Raw genomic sequence first — 23,555 nt, forward strand, 5'->3', positions numbered from 1 at the left:
TGGCTGACTCGCTCGGCCTGCAGGGTGCCTCCCACCACAGGTGTCACTAGGGAAGGACTAGGGGTGGGGGAAGGGCTATATAGCCCCATATAGAAGCTCGGGGGCTACAACCAAAAGGCTACCTAGCCCCTAGTCCTGACATTAGCATAGCCCTAGATCTTTTCCAGACCTAGCAACACCCCTGCCTCCCACCCCATTTCCTGGCTCTGCATCGGGACTTGATCATATGCAGCAAATGCATTAACATAACAAGGTTTCATCTCAATTGTGTTTGTACTTTTGACTCGTATTATAAAACTTTGTGTCTCACACAGCAATTAGAAGTTGAATCATGTCTAACTGAATTGGTCATCAAACAGATTTATCAGAGATGATGCCCAAGCAAATTCTCATTGACCCAGAACGGTTATTAGGTGTTGCATGAGGGCTTTATGCAGACTGGAAATGTCAGCTTTTCCTGGCCTTTTGGTGAACACCTTGAAGTGGTAAATCACCATTAACGTTATGTTAATGTTAATGTTAAAGGACATTTATAACACGCACTATCACCACCGGAGTGGTCCCTTGGCGCGTATTGAACTTTGTCCGCACAATGTCTTTTTTCAAATTATGGTTTAAAATTAATACATGTTTTTTTAATTTGATAAGATATAGTGTGATTGTTTGTGGAATGAGTTAGTAATTTAATCATGTACGTTGGTCTTATATAGCGCCGTTCTGCTAATAATGTTGGCCTAGGTCGCATGGCTGTGTAAGAAAGGAGGTTAGGTATTCGGATAATGGGAAAGCAGATGCAGAAAACTTTGGTGTTCATCGTTGCAGGTCGGATGTACCCAGTTACCTGTGTGTCGATATGCAAATCTCTAGTTTCTTTGTGATTGGTACTGACCGGACAGGTTGACTATATGGGCAGCCCCTGGATTGTGGAATGCAAGAATGAGCAGCATCGCTGTTGAAAGTAGATGGATAGGGTCTCAATCTGTTAAGTAAACGTGACTTGGGAGTTCGCCCGAAGGAGTGTTGGGGTGTGGGGGGGGGGCTGAGAGGGGGGATTAAGGATGCAAGAATTTAGTAGTGAGGAATGAGTTGGGGGTGGTGAGGGTACTGCAATGTAATGTGACATGTCAGAGAAGGTAAATCAGGTGGACTTATCGAGGTGTTCTCTGCTTGGACATGATCCTGTACACTGTGTCCTTTAGGCTTCATGTGATCATCTCTTTTCGCTGACACAATAGTCCAATTTCATGAAGAAATGACTAGTAGAAGGTAGTGTGAAGTCTGGGGGGAAGCCAAAGACCACATAGGCCCAGTAGTGGTAGTTAGTTGAAAATGTGTCAGACCAGAAGAATGGGCAGGGCAGTTACCTAGCTTTTGAATGCCACCACCAAACATTCAGCCAATGACATTACAATTCACCCCCAGTTCGGGGTGCATTGGGGTAGCGGTATAGAGGTTGGGTAGACATGAGTAAGGAGACCGCAGGGTGAACCACCTGCAAAATAAAACCTCCCAAAAACATGAATTTAGGTGGGCAAGCATGTTCTGCACGCTTAAGTGTTTCAAGCGCTCATCGGGGCTCCTAAAGGAACAGACTGTTGATGTATTGTTTTAGTTTGGATCCCAAGGTGTGTAATTAGTTAATTGTAACCATTTGAAATGAAAACTAGGGAGGGTCCCCATCGTCCATTGCAGCTGCCAATTGGCTGCGATTCTTGACGCCAACGGGTCGTCGCAAAACAGTGCGCGCGGTTTAAAGAATGCAGCAAAGTCCCTGCAGCCGAATATGCTAGCACCAGTTTGGTCTCTACTGATAGAAAATTGTGCGTTGTCTGTTTTTAAATTTTCCGATTTTAGTTTTTACGTTTGGCTATTTTTGTACAAAGTGAGGAAAGGTCCCTCGATTCAACGAGGGACGAACGAGGGCACAAAATAGTACAATATAATTGTAAAGATTCCTTTGAACTCACTTATTCAGAGACAAGTCTTTTGGTAAAAGTTGTATATTCAATTACCTCAATTATCTGTTTTTAACGATATAGTTTTAACTAAATAAATTTCAGATTACACAGAGTAATTATTGTCATTACAATGCTTCTAGTTTCCTAGGGCCAATGTTTTTTACGTTTGTGAATGGTTCCCACAATTCTCAATATTGTAAACTTTTCAAATTGTAAACGTTCGTCCCTCGTTGTATTTCGAGGGACCTTTCCTCACAATGTCCGTTTGATCTGGTAGCACAGATTTTACGAGGAGCACTTGTAAGTCATGTATACCATCTATCCAAGAATGTATAGTGCCAAATAACTGCATCTCCACACTCTCCCTTCACCTATTTTTGTACAAAGACCTTCTCGAGTATCATTCTATCTGAAAAGCTATCGTAAGAAATAAAGGTTATTTGTAGTAGTGATAAATCTAGACAAACTAAAACCATATTTATGTAATGAAAAAATTTCTCAGCAGCACACCTATTTTCATAAATGCAGAGATTAATTCAAGGAACACATTGGGCCTCATTCCGAGTACGGCGCTAACCAATGGCGCTATTAACGCCTTGGTTGACGCCGTACCCGGACCGGCAGCGCCTTGGTGGATGGCGGAATTACCGCCCCATTCCAAGGTTGGCGGGGCGGTAATTCCCCATTCACCAAGGCTCTTCCCCATTCCCAAATGAGCCCCCATAGGGCTCAATGGGAATGGGGAAGATGCAAATAACGGTGACCGTTCATTACGGTCACCGTTATTGGCTTGGAGGCCCCTTTGCGCCCTCGACTTTAACACCTGCTCAAAGCAGGCGTTAAGGGCGAGGGCGCAGAGGGAACTCGGAGTATGGCGGTAAGGGATTACCGCCACCGGTCTCGTTACCGGTGGCCGCTATCCCTTACCGCCATACTCGGAATGAGGCCCATTATCTTGAGAAATGTAAATCCTGACCAAAATCTGCAACCTCTGACCCTCCAGATATATTTGTACTACAGTTCCCATGATCTCTCAGCACCGACTATGCTGGCTACGGCTGAAGATAGTTGTAGTCCATAATATCTGGAGAGCCAAAGGTTACAGACTCCATAAAGGGTTGATGATGTTTGATCAAGTGTTCCCATACACTGAAACTTAGTGGAAAAGTTTGAACTTTTTAGGTTTATTGGAAACATTGCATCACAGTTGCCCTTTCCTTTTTCTCTTTTGCAGTGAGTGACAGCTGTTTCAGGAACCTCGCTGAGGATCGCAGCGGCATCAACCTCAAGGACCTAGTTCAAGACCCCTCTTTGTAAGTATTTGGCTTCCGTGATTAGAGCATATGTCAATTTCCAGCATGACCACATGTGGAGGAGAGTGCACTGTAGGTGCTGATTAATTTCATTGCAATTAGATGCTGTCGGCTGAAGAGGCGGGGCATGGTTGATGCGGGGTTTCTCGATTTAGCGCAGAAAGGAATGGCTAGTATTGTATCGTGCGTTACTTGTCCCGGGAAGGTCGGGACGAAGGATAATGCTGTCGTTAATTACTTTTTCCCTTCAGCACCAGAGATAATTAATAACATATGTTAAATGTAAGAGCTGGTTCCAGCAGCAGGGAGGGCATGAGCGAGGACTGCCAAGAAAGGCTACTTCCTGTAATTAAGACAGTGTTTGGTTGTAGTTCTGTCTGTGCAGGGTATGCTTAGAAACTTGCACTGTGTTCTTTGCTGTCAGACTGAGTTTTTGATGCTCTAGAGAATGTTCTATAGGTTGACAGGATATGCTGCTTTTGCCGGTGGGGGTTTTACTCCTGTTACATTGGATATCATGTGTTTTTGTTTGGCTTGGTTTTCTTTGTGACAAAATGTTAAATGTGTAAATATAGAGGTAAAAAAAATAAAAAATTAAATACAATCACACATTTCAAATGGTAAAATATTATACATCTCATAAATTCCTGTTTGTCTAATCAGCCTATTACAGACATTTTGCCACTGCAAACAATGGATCAATACACTTTAAAATGAAAAAAGTTTGTAAAAGCTGGTGAGGGACAGTTATTTATACCTTGCTGTTCTTGTGTCCAAATTGCTTTTCATGGCATTTCTGGTAGGCCTGGCTTTTGAATTTTAGACAGGGCAATCCACCACTTTCTCCCAGGCAGATCCCTGGGCAGTGTGGATGCACTCCAGTCTTTCACGCCAGGCTCTCATTGTTGGGTAGGACTGATCCAAATCTTATTCTGACCAGAGCAAAATGTTCCGTCTGCGTATCATGGCTTACGTGTGTAGCCCCAAGAGGCAACCAGAATGGCACGAGTAGTGCTATACGTATGATACCACAGACTTGATTGGATCGCTTTCTGGTGCATCGTTCAATGCCTTGGGTTCAGTGCTTCCAGTAATGTGTTTTACAACATTTGAGTGCTGTGTGTTGGGCTGTATTACCAAAGCTACACTCAGTTTTTCTTTTTATTCTGGTTTGCAGTAAAAGCCCTATTATTTGCATTCCCTATAGTAACCGAACAGTTTGTCTTAAACCTGCTTTTCTTGCTAGTCTTGTGGTTTGTAGGGCCAGCAGGAAGCGAGTGGCCTCTTCTACTGCTGCACCCCGTAATATTATGTGGGATATTCTGCAGCCAGCTGCTGAATGTAAAACGGGCATTGCAAGTCACTGAAGAGTTTAACATCCATTTTACATTCCTGTGGCTCTGAGTCCCAGATCTCAGAAGTTTCTTTGAATATGCTTTCTGCATATCATTAGGGCTATTTTATTGCATGTAAATTGCTGCAACTTTTCCTTGCCTTTTTTTCAGGCAGTGCGATTTTTATTTTATGTTTTCTCATATTTATTTTTACCAGTGCTGCAGTTTTCTTCCTCCATTTAATCGCTTTCCCATCCCTATTCTCTATCCATTTCTCTTCCTTGTTTTAGTTGTCCTCTTTCACTTTCTGCGTTAATTGTTCCTTTTGTCATTTATTTTCATTTGCCCTTTTTTCTATTATTATTTGGGAATGTTCTATTTTCTTTCAGCTTTTGCATCCCTGTACCCGCCTAGCCACGCTATAAACTGGGCTCCTGTAATGGAGCCTCTTACCTGTCCCTTCTTTTTGCATACCCTCTGAAGTCCCGCTTGGCTCCTGCATCACCTCCTTCTCTATACCCGGAAGTCCGCTTACTTCACTTGGCAATATCCTGTGGTGCTGGCTGGCTCTTGGAGCTGCTATTTGCTAACGATGACGCAGTGGAGCCCAGTAACCGCCCCTCCCCCCACATGGACTAGTTTGCCTCCCATCAGTATGTACTCCTATTCTCCCCCAAACGGCAGCTGCTCCTGGCAGCCAAACCTTGCCATTTAGAAACGTGTGTCGTGGATTTCTGATGTTTTGCTGTAAACCCACCTGATGAAATCAGTTTGTTGTGCTGCTGTGGACTGAGAGGGTGGCAAGCGGAGGCGAGTGGCACCAATGCAGGGCAGAGTTGTTGCCTCCAGATAGTCTGTTGTGCAATGCTTCAAGTGGGGTGAGAAATCGAGGTGGGTGGGGGCTGTAACTAGGGTGTGTGGCCTAAATGACAGGCATGGCCTTAAGTGTTCCCAACTCAGGACAGTAACAAAAAAGTGGCTTTCCTCACTGTCATGTTAAAAAAAAAATGTTATTATCCAGTGCTGGGGATTCAAACCCGAGCCAGGTTTCATTCAATAGCCTGCTTGACACATGCTTTATTTGTCAAGCAATCAATTGAATAACAGCATCTCCCAAATACCCAAATAGCACAGTGCAATGTGTCACTTGATTGCCATGGCAGGGGTTGGGTTCGAATCCCCAGCAGAGCACAAAAATAAAAAATAAAATAATTTCCTTGTCTTTTTTTTAATTATTGTTCCGTGCTGGGGATTCGATCGAGCCCTACATCGCAATGCACTGTGCTATTTCTTAGGTACTTCATTTCTTTTGTTTCATTCAATAGGCTGTTTGACACACAAAGCCTGTTGGATTCATGTGTCAAGCAGTCTTAAATTAAACAAAAGTACTCATTCTGTTTCGTAGGTGCTGGAATCTTTTTCGTTTCTTTGAAGGGACTGTTTGAACCATGAAGCCTGGCACGCCAAGCACTCTATTGAATAAATCAAAAGCGATTCCAGAACCACTGAAATAGCGCGGGCTTGATACGCACATGGACCGGGTTCGAATCCCCAGGCTGCTGCAATAAAAAACAAAAAAGTGTCTTTCGTTGCCGGTGGGGAGGGAACCCCAACAGGGCCCTGGCTCGACCAGCGGTTTGGGAGACTGCCGCCCTGGCCCATTTAAAGGCCTCCTTTTGTGACTTGGACCCGTTCCCCAGGGAAACAAGGAATTGAAACTAGATTTATGTGGAATGCTGGAGAACAGGGGTTTTGGTTTTTCCTACAATGGTATCCCGGTGCCTTCTCCGAGCGGCTCCGACAAGCATCAGTTGAGATAATCGAATACAGGAGTGTGTGTTCTCTCTGCGTCCTTGGATCCGGTGGGACTGCCCGTCAACTGGCACGTATCGTTTTCAGGGCAAGCCGCTGAGCCCTGAGTGCTATGGTCAAGGATTTACTGACTAGGTGACGTCTTTGTCGCCTAATGGCCATTTTCGTTGGACTCTCAGTTCATGTAGGGAACAGGCTGTTCCTTGGTGTTGCATTATTTTGCTTATTGTGCATTTTTGGATTTGGTTCACCACGCCATGTGTGCAGACTATTCTATTATCCTTTCAATGTTCCACAACTATTTTAATTCACCGTTTCGCATTATTGCTGGTTAGCATTCGTTTCTCTTGCGGTTTGCCTTGCCATTTATTTTCACATCTATATGCAACATTATAATGTACCATTATGGCAGTGCTAATGGCTTAAACAGTTTTTCCCTCCATAGGTTATGTCTCTTTTTTCACTCTTGGGTTGGCATGCGGATATGTTTTGCCATTAATTGTACCTTTTGTATCCAAATGTCCTCTGCTCTTCAGGGTTCGAAATTGATGGGAGCTATTTAACCCCTGCTTGTAGTCTAGAAGAGCCTGGTTAGCCTGACACCAACAGCTACCAGGAGCTACTTTTGGCTCCCCGGGACAACTGATGCCAAACAAACACACCTATGTGACATTAACTCTGTGCATATAGGATAATCTATGAACGAGCATCAGGACACATCTATTCAACATTTAAAGCATAAGGGGTGATCCATAATGGTGAAAATGTTAGTTTGAATCTTATGTCAAAGTCCGTTGTTAGGAGCGCAATGTACTAGCTCCTTGTTCCCCAGTGGTAGCTCCTGGTCACTGGTTAATGCCAGATGCCCAGTAGGTGCTTTTAGCTCCTGCTTATCCAATCTTCATGTCTATCCCTGATCTTGCTCTACCTCATGGTACTCGAATGTCCTAGTGCTGTTCGCTTGGGCATTGGGGCTTTGGTTATGTGTGTTTTGTACTCCAGGCTCTTGTCACTTTTCCTTGGAGGTTATCGTACTGTTGGCTTTCACCCTTCCAGGGTCAGTGGATACCTTCTTTGCTTCAGCATTTCAGGTGTCCGGCCATCTTGCATGCACTTCTTGGATCCTTTGTGTGGTTTCACCTATGTTTTGGCGGTATGGTTTGCATCCTTTCGGGGTTCCGTCTCATGGTATGTTCATATATGTATGTATAAACATGCTGTACTTTCACAGGTCGTGCATATTGTATTGTAAGGGCACAGGACTCCCTGGGCAAAAGCCTTATAACCAACTGTAGGGGTGCTTTATTCCTTATATGAGGACTCCCATTTTTTTTCAGCACTCCCATCTCTTTCTCACTCCAATGCAAAAAATCTTGAATTTTGTGTAACGTTCAGTAAATGTTAAGTTGTGCTGTTGGGATTTATACTGTGCTCAACTGCCATTTGCATTTTCAGCCGGTGCTGTGAAGGCTCTCAAAGCGAGGGGGTGGATGATTTATCTGATTGTAGAAACTTAAACCATCTCGCAATGCACTCGGCTTGAATTGGCACATGTCGAAATGCCACACGTTTAGTTATGGACCTTCAGTCCGTGGTGATGTGGGCGGGTGCTAATGGGTGCAGCGTCCCTCTGGTTTCCTTGCATTGTCCCATCCAGAGCACCATTCCTGGATGGCGGCAGGTGAGGTTACTTTTTTTTCCCCCAGCCCCCTCCCGGGATTCGAACCGGTGCCCTGCAGGTAAAGCATTGGTAGCATAGCTCACCTTTTGAGACCCCTTTGCTTCAGTTCATTTTGATTGCCTGCTTGCGACATGAAGCCCATTCCCGGCCGCCACACAACTCGAACCTGCAGTGATCAGCCTGTATCTTCTGCATTTAAACATGGGTGTGGGCAGTGGGGGTGTCTAGGGTGCTTGGCATGTGCCTTTTAGAGGATCAAATCATTGGGTGATTAGAAAGTAGAGGGCTGCAGAAACCTGCATGCTGCGGGGGACAATGACCAAGTAATGGTGATTGGCAGATGAATTCTCTTGTACTGTTATCTTCCTTCTTGATAGTACAGTTGTAAAGCAGTGTTGGGGGTGCGGGTGGGGTTTAGTGGAGAAGAGGCAGGACGACGCCAGGTATGAGCTTTCCTATTGGCAGAGAGCGGTCATAGGAGAGAGGTGGTGGGTTGGCGCCAGAGGCGTTGCTAGGGGGGGTGGGCATAGGGGGCTATAGCCCCCGGTATCGGATAGAATCTCAGAGGCTACATCCAAAAGACTAGCTAGCCCCGAGTCCCGACATTAGCGTAGCCCCGGATCGTATCCAGACCTAGCAACACCCCTGGTTGGCGCAAAGTACCACTACTTTGTTTGCACACTTTGACCACTGCCTGCGGTGTGGGGAATTTGTTCCGATATATTGATATACAGTTTTTAATGTATTGCAAACATTTGTAAAAGTTTTTTTTTCATAAAAAATGTTTGATAAATGGGGTTGTGATTTGGAATAAGTGGTAACATGCAGATGGATTCTTGCTCGCCTGTGCTGCATCCCATCGATTCACTAAAGGAATACTCCCATAAATGTCTTTTCTTCGATCAATTAACTTGGATTTGACAGAATAAAGTGAAATCAAAAGGAGTTGGAAAAGCTGCTCACTAATTAACTTAAGTGTTTTAGTGGCAGTTCCGCCTCTACCGAGAGAGCTGCGTCTCACACTGCACGTCCTTTTCTTCCGGTAAGAATATTATGTAGATTTCTTTATATATATATACATTCCTGGCCCCATGGTAGTCATCGGTAACATCAGTCTCTGCGACATTACCAAGGCTCATCAGTTGCATTTTGACCCCGATGGGACCACTCCCTGATTAACCTCCACTGCCACCCAGCCCACACTCCTGGCGATTCCCTTGATCTCTCTTCCTATCCTCCACTGTCCACCCACTCACTCAATCAGGAGAGCTCTATTCGCATAGTTAGGAGCATATCCATACACGCCGAATGGAATGCAGATCAAAATATAAAAATTCATAGACTCAAGAGTATAAAATGGCAGTTCACATTGTTGGATAGTCATGAAATCATGTTACAAAACCTAATGGTACAAATGAATCAATTGGTATCAAAGAACAGAGGATACTTGGTTAATAAATAAACATCTTTTAGCAAAAAAAAAAATTAAGAACAGTTAAACTGCAGCGTAGCTGGCAACTACTCGATTCATTTCGGTAATTCATTGGCCCTTATTACAAGTTTGCCGATCCGAAAACAACGATGCTGGTAAGCTTACCGGCACTGTTGTATTCGGACCGGCAAAATGCGAGTTCTGCAGGCGGGTGCCGTCCCGCCCGCCAGGTCTGCCCTGGCGGGCTGAACGGCACCCGCCCGCAGACTTTAACTGAAACACCGGCACCGTCAATGACATTGCCGGTGTTACAGTGATCCCCACTCCCATAGAATCCTATCGGACTCTATGGGAATAGGGAACAACATAGTTACTGGTGCCTGACTTACCGGCAGCTGGGGTTGTAATACCCCGGTGTTGCCAGCAAGCCAGTCGCCGGTAACTGTTTACGGGTCCGGCGGCAGCCTGCTGGATTTATCGGCACGGCTACCGCCAGCCCAGTAATGAGGGCCATTGTCTCTTACGATTGGTGCTTTCCTAAGAAAGGTAGATGCTGCCCATTGTTCATCTGCGTCTTGAGCCCAAAACACCCATAAAAGTGCAGTACAGCATTTTCTTGGATATCGTTTTTGCAGCACTGGAAATAGGATATCCTTTCTCAAGTGCTTCTACATTTTACTCTCAACTCTTATTGGCCCCTCTTTTTGATCCCTCATTTATTCACTTCACCCTCTCTTGACCCCCATTCACCCTCTCCCTGCCTTCATCCATCACCAAGAGGAGGTTCAGGCCTGATTACATTGCCCCATGCTTGGATAAAGTGACCTGCTCCCTCCAGGCCTTGTGTCACTCCCTTGAACTCACCTTCATAGAGTTCAACCACGTACTCGCCCCTCATTCAATCATTGCTACCATGCTTGCTCTTTCACCCCCAGCCATGCGTCTCCACACCCATCCACCAGCTCCAGTCCTCTATCTGCCTCCCTCGACACCAATGATGCAAGGAGCGCTCCTCTACTTAATACTGCCTACAAGGACTCGCCCTCACCGCTGCTCATGACCCTGCCAAATCCTCCTACTTTACTAACCTAATCTCATGGCTCTGCTCTCTCTCCTGTAAACTTTCTATGACCACGCGAGCTGTGCTTACCCCCAGAAATGCCACGTACTTGCACCACCCCTCTTCCATCTCCCATTCTCCACAGGCATCTCCGCCTCCAGCAACAAAAGAGACACTGCCATCCCTAAAATCAAGAATCGCACTGCTGACTGAACAATCCCTCAGTCCACGGAGTAGTCTCTCTCCTACTCCACTCTAGAATCCTTGAGATATGTCATCAGTCACATGATTCAATCTCTGCCTGTGACACTGTGGATCATCTCTCCCTCTTTCAGACATTCCCTCGACTTCGGGGACCCTGCACACGATTGGGGTTACTATCTCTCATACCAGTTCTTCTTGTAATGGTACTCCAACTCCTCTTCCCGTCAGAATAGTCTGTAGCCTTTTCCTCTCTACACCTTCTAGCTGGTCAAACTCATCACCCCCTTTGCCCTTTATTATCACCTCTTTGCCTATGACAGCGAGATTCTAATCCCTGTTCCTCTTTTCCCCCCTGCTGTCTCTGAATGTATCACCAGCTGCCTCCCTGCCATCCGTCACTGGATGTCTCTACGCTGCTTGCTGCTCAGCTCCTCCAAGACGGACGTCACCTTTCATTATGCCTCCGATGCTAACCCCATTCTCCTAACTCCTACATCCTTCCCATCTGACCACCTCACTCCTTCACCGAAGGCCGTAGGTACTGTGGACTGGAGTAACATTTCTAACATAACGAAAATCTGTCCCCCTCTTACAATAATCAAAACCAGCTCATTGCTAGCCTAGTATTTATCAAACTGGACCATTCGTCATACTCTTTGGCCTTCTTCTATACTCCCCATCACTAAGCTGCACGCACCCTCTAGAAGTTACCGCAATTCTCTGCCACGTCTGCTCGGCAAAACCACCCTGGATCGCTTTCTGTGCAAAATCGCCCTTTTTTCAAATTCCTACTCGTCATTTGCAAATCTATGCATAGTCTTGCCCCACTCTACATGGCAGACTACCTCTCTTTAATCTCATACTCTGCTAGCCTCATCTCTCCTCAACCTGTCGGTCCCTGAACCGCGCCTCCCAGCAATTCCACTCCTTCTCGCTGCTCGCCCATCTCCAATGAAATCCCTTATCCCCTGAAATGATACCCAGCTCAATGGTAGAACTATTCAAAAGCAGACTGAAGCTCCACCTGCTAACTTAACAATGGGCGTTCTCCCCCCTACACTCCCAAGTGCACCTTATCAAACCTACGCTCCTCAAAGGGCTCTCACGCCTGATGGAAGCAAGGTTTGTGACACTGTACAGCGCTACATCTATATATTAGTAATCATGTTTGTCCCTTGTCTTTTCAAAGTTTGATTTGTAGATTTATTTTCATCTTCCACAAGGTTAATAATCTCCTACTTTGGGTAAATACGAGTTGGGAAATGCTATCAGATTTATCATTACCTCCCAACTCCACCTAAGTGCTTATATAAGTGAAAACTGGGTGGAAGGTGGGTTCTAGAAAATTAACACTCCAGTGCTGAGCTCTGCATTTATATGTTGCATAGAGTTTCTATCTGTGCAAGGTCACAGGTAAGAAGCGGCAACCCCAATACCTCTTGTAGACAAAGTGCAGAAAGAATCCTGGTTACCTTGCAATGAAAAAAGAATTGAATGACCCTTTAAAGAAAGGATCTGACGCTTGTTGCTGTATTTTCAGAGTGCATTTTTATTTTTATTCTAGTGTAGACGTTTTGTCTAGAGAGTGTGGTCAGCCTCTCTTTTGTTGTTGATGGTGCTTGGTAGTCTTCTATTTCTTTTTTTTACTTGGTCTATTTGCTCGACCAGTCTGGTATGTGCTCGTTGGCGTGTTCTATGAGCAGGTGAATCATGTTGGCGGAGCTCTGTATTAGTTTTTTTTTCCCATTCATCTGCTTAGTCTGTGTCCTTAGGGTCTTCAAAGTCAGGGAAGATTAGAATCCTAAGGCCTCTAGGTATTTTTCTTTGGTCTGACTACTGTTGCATGGTTGTTTTCTCCCAGCGTCAGATCCTTTTTTTAAAGAGTCCTTCAATCCTACAAAAAGTGACATTGTGTGGCCTTTGGCCCACGTGATATCACAGGAAGTGACGGTCAGTGGTGTAAACAAGATGTGATTGATAGAATCAGTTCTCTCAAAGAGAGGAAAGGAAGGTTATGATTGTATATTAATTTGCTGCTGTGATGCGAGTGCAGCCGCCTGCAGATGCATTGCAGGCCAAGAGGCATTGCCAATATAGTAGGCAGCGCCAACACATTACGATTGTATTTAGCTAACTGAAGTCAAGTGTCGCATGCACCCAATGAAACTGCTGCATACATATTTGGGCAATGTGTTTATTTTTTGTAAAGCATAAGGTGTGCTTCATGCCATGGTCGGACTCTGGGCATGCCCTCTTCTGATCTGTCATGGGGCAGTCCCGCGGTGCGTGGCTACATTAGCACTGATGCATACATACAGAACTTTACTCCACAGTTCATTATATTTTTCGTTCCCTTAAGTGTTTGCTCCTCTTTGGGTTGTTACTGCACTGCTCAAAATCCAATCTTTTCTAATAGAAACTTGAATATCTATCCGCATTTCTGAAGAGGCCCGCCTTATGCAACCGTAGGTAGAGGTTGGCAAAAGCGGAACGATGCAGGATCCACAGTGTACAGGTCACCATGAAGGCACTGCAGCCACACATATTTCTGGATGGCCACCAGTTTGCTGAAGCATAAGCCCAGCAAGTCATAAATCCTCCTGTTTAGACCCTGGAGTTCCTAATACTAAGGGGACTCCTTGAGTGATGCCCATCTGCCACTACCCGAGTTCATAATTTAGGTGTCCTCCATGACTGCAAAGACTGCTTCGCTCTTCAGATCTCCAACCTTGTGCAAACCTTTTCCTGCCACTTAAGGACAATTAGACGTGTGTTTATTCATTTGGACAAACTGTGGCAAATGACTGCTGTTCTTAACTTGGTCAGTTTCTGGCTGGACCTGCCAACCGTGCTTAGGTTGGCTGGACTTCAAGGAGGGCAATCGGCAGCTACATGCTGCGTTTTAAAAATCCTGCCAACATGGGCTCTTTATGTACACTAGACTGGTTGCCTGTGAAGAAGCCGGTGTTCTTAATCACATTGTGCACAATTCATACATCTCTACTAGGCCAACTCCCCCCACCCCCTTCATCTCCAACGGATTATGCTACTACGCTCCGGTATCCAGTGATTTTGATTAAATCATTTTCAGAGAGGGATGTTTTACCGAAACGATAACAAAAAACAGGTTTACCCAAAAAGACCGAATTTAAATGACTGAATAGGAGATTTGGTTGCATTTCGGCTGTATGAACATTTTGAACGTCCGTAAATTTGAACCAAATCCCCAATCTGTACCATTATAGTGAAAGGCAGCGTGGACTGCGGGGGTGTCCCCTGCACCCATGTTAACTATGTCAGTGGGGGATTGTGGGGGTCTCCCTTGCAGTCGTTCGTGTGAAGTTTAAAAAAAAGGACCCTGTGGCACCGGTTCCCGATCACAGAATGAATGGGAACAGGCTTTGTAGGGTCATAGTGAGCCAGCGGCACACAGCGACTCCATAACGACTAAACCCTAATTTCGGCCAAAACCGCTATTGTTATTTCAACTGCAGTTTTATTCCATTACGGTAAAACAACCCAAATGCGAGAAAACTGCACATTTTTTACTTTATGCTCGAACATTGCGTTATGCAAAGTCCGTCCAAGGTGGGATTTCATCTCTCCACTGGCAGATCCTCCCTCCCCACCCCCCAATCTGGGTACTGAGGAATGGAAGGCGATGCCATTAGATGTGAGCGTTATCCCCTTCCACCTACTGGTCAGCCATCTAAGAGCATCTCTAACACACCTCGACCCATGATACTCGAACACAGACTTGTGCCAGTATGCTCACCTTGTGCGAATGTCACGCTTTATAAATTCAGTTTAACTTAACACATGTTCGAGGGGATTGGGTCCTCCGACGTATTTCATATCTATGACATGTAATCACCACAGCTGTGCTGCTTCGGAAACTTTTTTTGGCGTCTGCGTCCTGCGTCGATGACGTTGATGCGCCGTCGTCGAGGACCTCGTCCGACGTCATCCGATGTGATAAGTAATCCTTCGTGTGAAGATGCCTTCTACTTCGTCTTCGACCCCGCGTCCGGGCTTCAAGAAGTGCGGGGAGTGTGGCTCCAAGATGTCGGTGATGGACTCGCACGACGCCTGCCTCTGGTGCCTCGGGGAGGCCCACGACACGGATGACTGTATCGACTGCCAGTCGCTCACGTCCAAAGCCTTACGCGAACGTAAGAAGTTGTTGTCGGTAGGTCGGGTGTGCAAGCCCCGGAAGTCGAAGTCTGCGGGGCTTTCGACGGATGATTCGAGAGGTGACTCTCCGCGGCATCGTCGGAAGTCTCGTGGGTCGCCTTCTAGGAGTCGGTCTCGCCACTCCTCAGCCTCTTCGAGGCATTCTCGGAAGCGCCGACACCGGTCGTCTTCCAGGTCCTCTCCGGAGGACTCTGCCCGGCACGTCGCTTACCCCCACCAGCCGTGCGACGCCGGAGGAATGGGCTTCCTTCGGGAAGAAAATGCTGGCGATTCTCGAGTCGCAGGGTTCTAAGCCGTTCGCGCCCCCGAGTGGGGTCGGTCGTGAGAGGTCGAGAGACACTGCTCGCAAGAGTGGTCGGCACGAGTCACGGGAGAGGTCCCGTTCGGACAAGGAGACTCGTTCTCGACGTATCCGTTCCAGGTCCCGGTCCTCGACACGTTCGAGACCGTGTGCACCTGTGAGGTCTTCGAGGAAGACATCGACGTCTGAGGCGTCGAGGGCGTCGACAGGCTTTCTCGAGGCTCCGGCTCCGAGGAAGTCGTCGACACTCAGGTTGTCGAAGGACACGCTCGAGGCTCCGGCTTCGAGGGCTGTGTCGACGCCGATCCTCTCGGCGCCGATGCCTGTTCTCTCGATGCCGGTGCCGATTCGCTCGACGCCTTTCATGTCGGAGGTACCCCGTGGCACGGGGGAACCCCCTAGGAAGGCTCTGGTTAAGAGCAAGCACTCTCGGGTGCCTTCTTTTCGCCACCTGGAATATATTTCAGAGGCGGATGAGGATTCTGATGGCCTGGTTCCTAGTCAGGTTCCAGATGAAATTGTCTCGGGCCATAGTCAGTTTGACGATTTGAGGCAGTCACTGCATGATGCCAGTGGACTGGACACCTCTCCGGAGGTGGAGTTTTGTAGGCCTGAGCCTGGCTCTCATGCCGATTCCTCGTACCGGCGCCTTATGGCTAGGGTTTCTGAGTACTTGGGATGGTCTGCTCCCCCAAGGGAGTTTGTGCAGGATGATCTAACGGACATCCTTGATGTTGGTCCCCCAACTGACCCGGTACTGCCGTTACATATGGCTTTACAGAGAAGGGTGGCGGCGGCTTGGACTGCTCCGGAGACTTTCCCGGCGGTGGGCAGGTCCTTGTCGCGAAAATACTGTCCAGCCAGTAGCAACCCCTGCTACTTGACCAGGCACCCCACTCCGGAGAGTTTGGTGGTGCAGGCGGCCACGGCCCCGGCAAAGCAGGCGTCGTACCCTACCATCCCTCCTGATAGGGACGACAAACGTTTTGATGGCTGGGCGAAGAAAGTATTTTCTTCTGGTGGTATGGCGCTTCAGGCGGCCAACTCCATTTGTGCCTTGTCTCGTTTCACACACACTCTGTGGAACTGTGTTGCGTTAGCGGCTGAACATATTCCCGAAGGGGACGAACGGGATGGTTTCCTTGCTATGGTCCAGGATGGTAAGGATGCCATGTGTGAGTCCGTTCAGTCGGGTTTGGACTTAGCTGAATGCGTCAGTAGGTCCATGGCGGCGAGCACCGTGATACGCAGGTTTGCGTGGTTGCGGAAGTCGGGGTTTGCTCCTGATGTGCAGTCCCGGCTCCTCAACATGCCCTTTGACGGTGAACACCTTTTTGGCAGCAAGGCTGACGAGAGCCTTGAGAGGTTGCAGACCTCAAAAGCTGCAGCAAAGTTGTTGGGCGCTGCAGTTCACCAACCTCCGCCTTTTCGTCCTAGGGGACAGCAGTGGAAGGGTGGTTCCTTTCGCTATTACTCGTCCTTCAGTAAAGCGAGAGGTGCTGGCAGTCAAAGAGGCCAACGCAGGGGTACCAGAGGTGGACGACAGGGTACCCGTGGTGCCAAGGCCGCTCGGGCAGTTGCCTCTTTGCCCTCAGGTAATGCCGCAGCCGCTCCCATTCAGTCATGAGGCCATGTCCCATGGTTCGCCAGTTGGGGGAAGGCTGGCGCAGCATCTTGTAGAGTGGCAAGCCATTACTTCAGATGTGTGGGTTCTGGAGATCATAGCCCACGGCTACTGTCTTCCCTTTCGGCACAGGCCTCGCGACAATCCACCGGGGAACCTCTCTTTGCAGAGTCCGGATCCGCTCCTTGCGCAGGAAATTCAAGCCCTGCTGGAGAAAGGCGCCATAGAACTGGTGCCTGTAGCGGAGAGGAACAAGGGATGGTATGCCCCTTATTTTTTGATTTCGAAGAAAGACGGAGGATTGAGACCCATCATGGACTTGCGCGGTTTGAACAAACTCCTCAGGAAGGACAAGTTCAAGATGGTTACTCTCTCTCAAGTCCTCCAGGCCCTTCAGCTTCAGGACTGGTTGGTGTCACTCAACCTCAAGGATGCATGCTTCCATGTGCCGATCCATCCCAAGCACAAGAAGTACCTGAGGTTCGCGGTTGGCGACTCGCACTTTCAGTTTCGGGTCCTGCCATTCAGATTGACCTCCGCCCCGAGGGTTTTCACCAAGCTCATGGTGGTGGTGGCAGTGCATCTCAGGCAAGGGGGGATTCACGTCTACCCCTACCTGGACGATTGGTTGATCAGGGGGAGCTCTCCCGAGCAAGTCCTGGATCATCTGTCCGTCACCTGCCACTCCCTTCACAGGCTGGGCTTCTCCCTCAATTTAAAGAAGTCCCATTTGACGCCAACACAGCGGCTCCAGTACATCGGAGCAGTGCTCGACACTTCCCTGGGGCAGTGTTTTCCTCCCCAGGTGAGGGCTCTTCACATTCAGCAGATGGTGCACAAGTTTCAGCATGCCCAGACGCTCCCAGCGTTCGAGTTCTTGAGGTTGCTCAGCCTCATTGCATCCTGCATTCTTCTGGTGCCAGAGGCTCGCCTGCGGATGAGATCTTTGCAGTGGGCACTCAAGACGCAATGGTCGCAGTCCTCCGGCAGGATGTCGGACCCGGTTCATGTGCCGCCCTCGGTCGCCCGGGACCTTCTGTGGTGGGCCGTCGAAGGCAACTTGATGAAGGGGGCTCCATTTTGGCTTCCCTGGCCGGAGGTGACGATCGTGACGGATACATCCCTCACGGGATGGGGAGCTCATGCCAACGGGCTGACAGTCAGCGGTCGTTGGTCGCCGTCGGAGTCCAGACTCCATATCAATCTGTTGGAGCTGAGGGCCGTCAGGCTAGCCCTGAAGGCTTTTCTGCCGACTGTGCGAGGAAAGAGTGTCCTGATCCTGACGGACAACACAGTGGCCATGCACTACCTCAACAAAAAGGGGGGGGGCAGGGTCACTTCCTCTGTGCAGGGAGGAGATGCAGCTCAAGTTCTGGGCCATCCAGCAGGAAGTTTCGATCTCGGCAGTTCATCTGGCCGGAGACGAAAACGTGACGGCGGACGCTCTGAGCAGGCAGAGCGCGATCTCTCACGAGTGGGAGTTGGCTCAGGAGATTCTCCTGGAGATCTTCGCCCTTTGGGGGACCCCTCAAGTGGATCTCTTCGCCTCCAGTGTCAACCGGAAGTGCGAAAGGTTTTGCTCGCGGGAATTGCCTCCAAAAAGAGCCTTAGGAGACGCGTTCGTGGTGGAGTGGTCATTCCCGCTGCTGTACGCGTTTCCTCCAGTCCCCGTCATCCCGCAAGTGCTGCGGAGGTTACGGAAGTTCGGTTCCCGGATGATCCTCATTGCTCCGGCGTGGGCTCGGAGGACGTGGTACCCGGACCTTCTCGATTTGTCCATCTGCCCTGCACGTCGTCTTCCCTACCGAGACGATCTGCTCTCACGGGAGGGGGGGTCAGGTTTTCCATCCAGAGGTCAGATCCCTCAACCATCACGCTTGGCTTCTGAAAGGTTGAGGTATAAGGATTGGGACCTCCCTGAAGACGTGATGGAGGTGTTGCTTTTGGCCCGAAGGCCAGCAACAAAGTCTCTGTACCGTTGCCGTTGGCGTAAATTCTGCGACTGGTGCAGAGTTCAGAATGTGGATCCTTTTGCATGTGACATCCCCATGGTTCTGTCCTTTTTACTTTCCTTGGCCCACAGGGGCTTGCAAGTGGGTACCATTAAAGGTTACCTGGCGGCGCTGTCCATCTTTAAGCGCTCGTCTGAAGAGTGTTCTTACTTTAAAATCCCTTTAATTTCACAGTTTCTGAAAGGTCTCACTAATGTGTTCCCTCCGTCACCTTTCCTGGTGCCCGGTTGGGATTTGAACTTTGTTCTTAAGTTTCTTATGGGTGCTCCGTTTGAGCCTTTACATTCTTGCCCTTTGAGGCTGTTAACTCTGAAAACTGTGTTTTTAGTTGCGGTTACTTCCGCTCGCAGAGTGAGTGAGTTACAGGCACTTTCAGGTAAGCCACCCTTCACTGTATTTCACAAGGACAGGGTTGTCCTTAGAGTTCGTCCTTCTTTTCTTCCGAAGGTAGTGACGGAATTTCATTTGGCCCAGAAGGTTGTTCTTCCGACATTCTATCCTCCTCCGCATCCTGGTAAGGAAGAGGAGAAGCTCCATATGCTTGATCCTAGGAGAGCTTTAAGCTTTTATGTTTCACGCATGTCCCGGGTCAGAGTGGACGATCAACTCTTTATTGGTTACGCTGGAAAGCGTTTGGGGCAAGCTGTGACGAAACGGACTTTGTCTCGCTGGATTATTTTGGCCATCTCGGAGTGTTACCGCTTGGCGGGTAAGGACCCACCGGCTGGCTTGCGGGCCCATTCTACCAGGGGTATGGCTGCATCTACTGCCCTGCAGTGGGGTGTTCCTATTCGAAACATCTGTGATGCAGCCACCTGGGCTTCAGTACATACATTTGTACGTCACTATTCCCTCGATTCCATCCGAGGACAGGATCTGGCCTTTGGCTAGGCGGTCCTTTGCTCTGCTATTTGATTGGCTATTCTAAATTTTGATTCTAAATTCTTTCCCTCCTCCTTGCTCTGGTATTGCTTTGGGAGTCTGTCATAGATATGGAATACGTCTGAGGACCCAATCCCCTCGAAGAACAAGTTACTTTCTTACCTGGTAACGTTCTTTCGATGGGATGGTCCGACGACGTATTCCATATCGCTCCCGCCCTGCCTTCCCCGCTGCAGAATTTCTTTTGCGATTGCAGCTTACGTTCCGCAAGGCTTTGTGTGTGACTGACAGTTGGCTAATGTCACACGTTCTGGGGGAAAAAACTACAACTGAGGCTACGGGCGTCGTGCGTGATACTTATCACATCGGATGACGTCGGACGTCGGAGGAGGTCCTCGACGACGGCGCATCGACGTCATCGACGCAGGACGCAGACGCCGAAAAAGTTTCCGAAGCAGCACAGCTGTGGTGATTACATGTGATAGATATGGAATACGTCGTCGGACCATCCCATCGAAAGAACGTTACCAGGTAAGAAAGTAACTTGTTCTTTGGCGATAATGATTATGCTGTTGGATGAATGGTTAATTATGTAGTGCAAAAGTCACATTTTACTGGAAGTGAAATGGTTCACTGAACATTTTGGGGATCTGGAACCACCTATGTAAAATTCTATACATTGTAAGAAGTGTCAAGTTTTCTGGAGCTATGTGCCATTATATGTAGATAATATAAAAGCCTATAGTTCACCAACCCAGATTATACCCATGAGTTCATTTAAAAAGATTCTGTTTGAAGCCAATGCAAACCTTCTTGAATAAGTAAACCCAATGGAGATGCGATTCCTGCTACCACCCCTTTAGTTATTTGGTAAATGGAAGTTCCATAAGAATACCCCGGCCGGAATGTGCTGGCAGATCTCCATTTCCAGCAAAGGCCCTGTGCAATGTGGTTTTGAGAAATCTGCTTCCATTGCATTGTCGTCATTGGGTTGCTGGAGGGATATCCATCCCGCGAGTTCGCTGACCTGAATCCGCAGAAGCTAAGATGCTGGGACATTCTGCTCAAGGCTTGGATTCGTCCGCAGAAGAAGGGGCCTTTAAAGCAGAAGGAAGACCTGAGTCAGCCCGTTTAATTGGCTGATTCAGGATTCCTTCTGCTTTAGTAGTTCCCTGCTGCTGGCAGGACTCGAAGCCTGAATAAATGATGCCAATGCTGATGGTGAACTTGCTTGTGCTTTCTATCAGTAGGACCTCGAAGATCACGCAAGCCATGGCCAGGCAAGGCTTCCTTAAGACATGGGTGGGAGCCCCCAATTCCCTGATTGGCGGCTGGGCTAGCTACGACTGAACTTGAGCGAATCGTATCCTATACGAGCTTGTATGGGAAGTCGCCAAATATGTTTTCAGTTGTAATATACTGATGTTTTGTAAATGTTATTTTGTTATGTTTTCATGAATTTCAATTGTAAGTTCAGTTCCTTGGAACGCCCATACTGGTCTGAAATCGACACAAGTTAACTCCGCGTGGTAGCCCCATCCCCGTAACTGCTTGCACGTACCCTTCACGGACACCTTGTAGTGGCTAGCCATAATAGTTATACCTCAGTTGCCACCAGGGCTCCAGGTAAGGCTTTGACGTGGGGCTAGTTTACTCCTAATTCTGGGAGCTGCAAGGGAAAAGGATTTTTTTAAGGATGTAATTCTCAGACAAGTATAATACATTTAAATGGAATTGCACTTGCCTAAGTTCAGTTCCAGTAGTACAGCCTGCTCTTCTGCGCAGGAAAGACAGGTTGGAACTTCCCTTGAACTGATGAGGACTGGAAAGGGACGAAGAAGAAAACGAGATCCAATGATGATTGTGATTCAATATATGGATTATTTAAGCTTAATATATACGTATACATTTTGATGTATATACCGCCAAACAGATTTATCGTTGCTGAATCACAAGTGGTGGTATGGTGGCGCTAGTCCCCATTTATGCATTCTATAGGACTCCATGGGGTTTTGGTGGAATTACCACTGGCGCTAATTTCACCTATTTTATTTTTATTTATTTTTTGCTGATTTTTGGCAGTAAGCCGGCGGCATTACCTCCAGCATTTTGTCCGAGGTTTTTGCTCCACCTCACCGCCAAACTGATGTTGCAGTAAGGCGGAGGTAATGGAGTTACCTCCATTTTACTGCCTTTTTTTTACCACACCACCATACTCGTAATGAGGCCCTTAGTGTGCACATAGTAAGTACTGCCAATGGCCTTGTAAAAACTGTGAAATCTCCTACCTTAGTGACAGCAATTATTTTAGATTCCTTTTTTTATTTTCTTCTTCAGATGAGCCCAACTATGCACCAGGCTTCGCCAGAGAGCTGTCCTTCATTGACGTTTTTTAAAATGAAAACGAGTGAGCAAACAGAATAAAATCCAGTACTTGGCATATTAAACCCCCTATGAACGTTCAGTTGGAAGGTTCCTGTTGGAGCTCACTTTGGCACTAGTGCTCCCAGAGTTACGCTATGCCACTGTCGCTCGCTCTCTTGCATCTACAGGGCTCCCTGCCTATTCATCTGCACACCATTGTTCTTGGTATGGTATTTCATGCATATGCAGTTTTTATGGGATGGACTCTGGCAAAGTGCTGCGACCACACGTTGCAGGGGAGTAGTGGCAGCAGCATACGGAAGCTAATTGGACGGAAGGCCACGTCTTAAAGGCCCCCATAAAGATGTGGCCTGGTCTCTGCCAGCAAACCCCCCAGCTATCGGGACCTAATGGTTCCTGAGGTCTTTGATGCAATCCCCTTTCTAGGCGAGGGGTGGCACATCTCTGCTATTTTCCCAGCAGCCTACCAAGGGCCCGGAGAAGAGCACTGGAAGCTTTTTGCCGAAAGGCCGACGTGGCCATGAGCTCAACCTTTAATTTGTTATTTTGCTTGGCGTATTTAGTTGGGCACATGGCATGCAAAACGTGATGCGGCAAGTGGTGTGGGTACCAGCAAAAACGTAATGAAAGTGACCCGAAAACAGAGTGTTCGACCAAAAGGGGGAACCTGGACCACTCGTCTTAAACGTGGCCATTCATCGTTCTAAAATCCCACCCCACCCATACACCCGAGTCCTCCCCGCCAAAGCCGTACCCCTTGCATCAGATACACTGGCAATGCAATGCATCTGCATTGTGGCCATCCCTCGCACCTCAAGTGCTGAACCCGTCTCTGTGCTCAGCAGCTCCCTGGCTGAGGCATCAACTCAATTTACCTGCTTTCATGTTGATCATCGCCCCCTTTCTGTGCCCTAGATTTACTCTAGAGATGGAACGTAGGGTTGGGAAAGGAGGGAATCATCTCCTCCTTCCCAGCGCAGGAAACTGGCTGCGCTTTTCCTGCGGGAAATCAAGGACTGCTCACTCATCTAAATGCAGCAGATGCTAGAGGGAGGCTAGCCAGTCCCATAATCCTGGCTATGATATCCCTGCCCCAGAGCATGAGATGTAGGAAGCATGTCCACCAACAAGGGTCTGGAGACACGAAGCCCCGAACTGGATCCAGAGCGCGTCATTTCGCCTTTCTGTAGAGGAGATGACACTTTCAAGACTGGAAGATGGCAAGAGGGATACGTTTGGGGAGCCCCCATAAGCTCAGAAGATACGCTTGGTTGTAAACTCTATGGACTCGACTTAGTCTGATCTGTTGTCTCTGGGATTTCTTAAACTGTATGAAGCGGCACAGGAGAATCTGCTTCTGACC

General features: G+C 47.9%; 1 protein-coding gene across 38 annotated transcripts in view; it reads left to right on the forward strand.

Annotated features, from left to right (window-relative positions):
- Positions 1 to 23,555, forward strand: part of GPHN (gephyrin) — a 2,801,546-nt gene that overhangs the window by 430,345 nt on the left and 2,347,646 nt on the right. For all 38 annotated transcript variants that reach the window (XM_069638674.1, XM_069638676.1, XM_069638677.1 and 35 more), the window contains exon 2: positions 3,193 to 3,271. In XM_069638674.1, the coding sequence (XP_069494775.1) occupies positions 3,193 to 3,271 (79 nt within the window). The remainder of the gene's footprint in view (positions 1 to 3,192; positions 3,272 to 23,555) is intronic.

This window comes from Ambystoma mexicanum, chromosome 14 (genome assembly GCF_040938575.1).
Source record: "Ambystoma mexicanum isolate Mex_15411 chromosome 14, UKY_AmexF1_1, whole genome shotgun sequence".
NCBI classification, from domain to species: Eukaryota; Metazoa; Chordata; class Amphibia; order Caudata; family Ambystomatidae; genus Ambystoma; species Ambystoma mexicanum.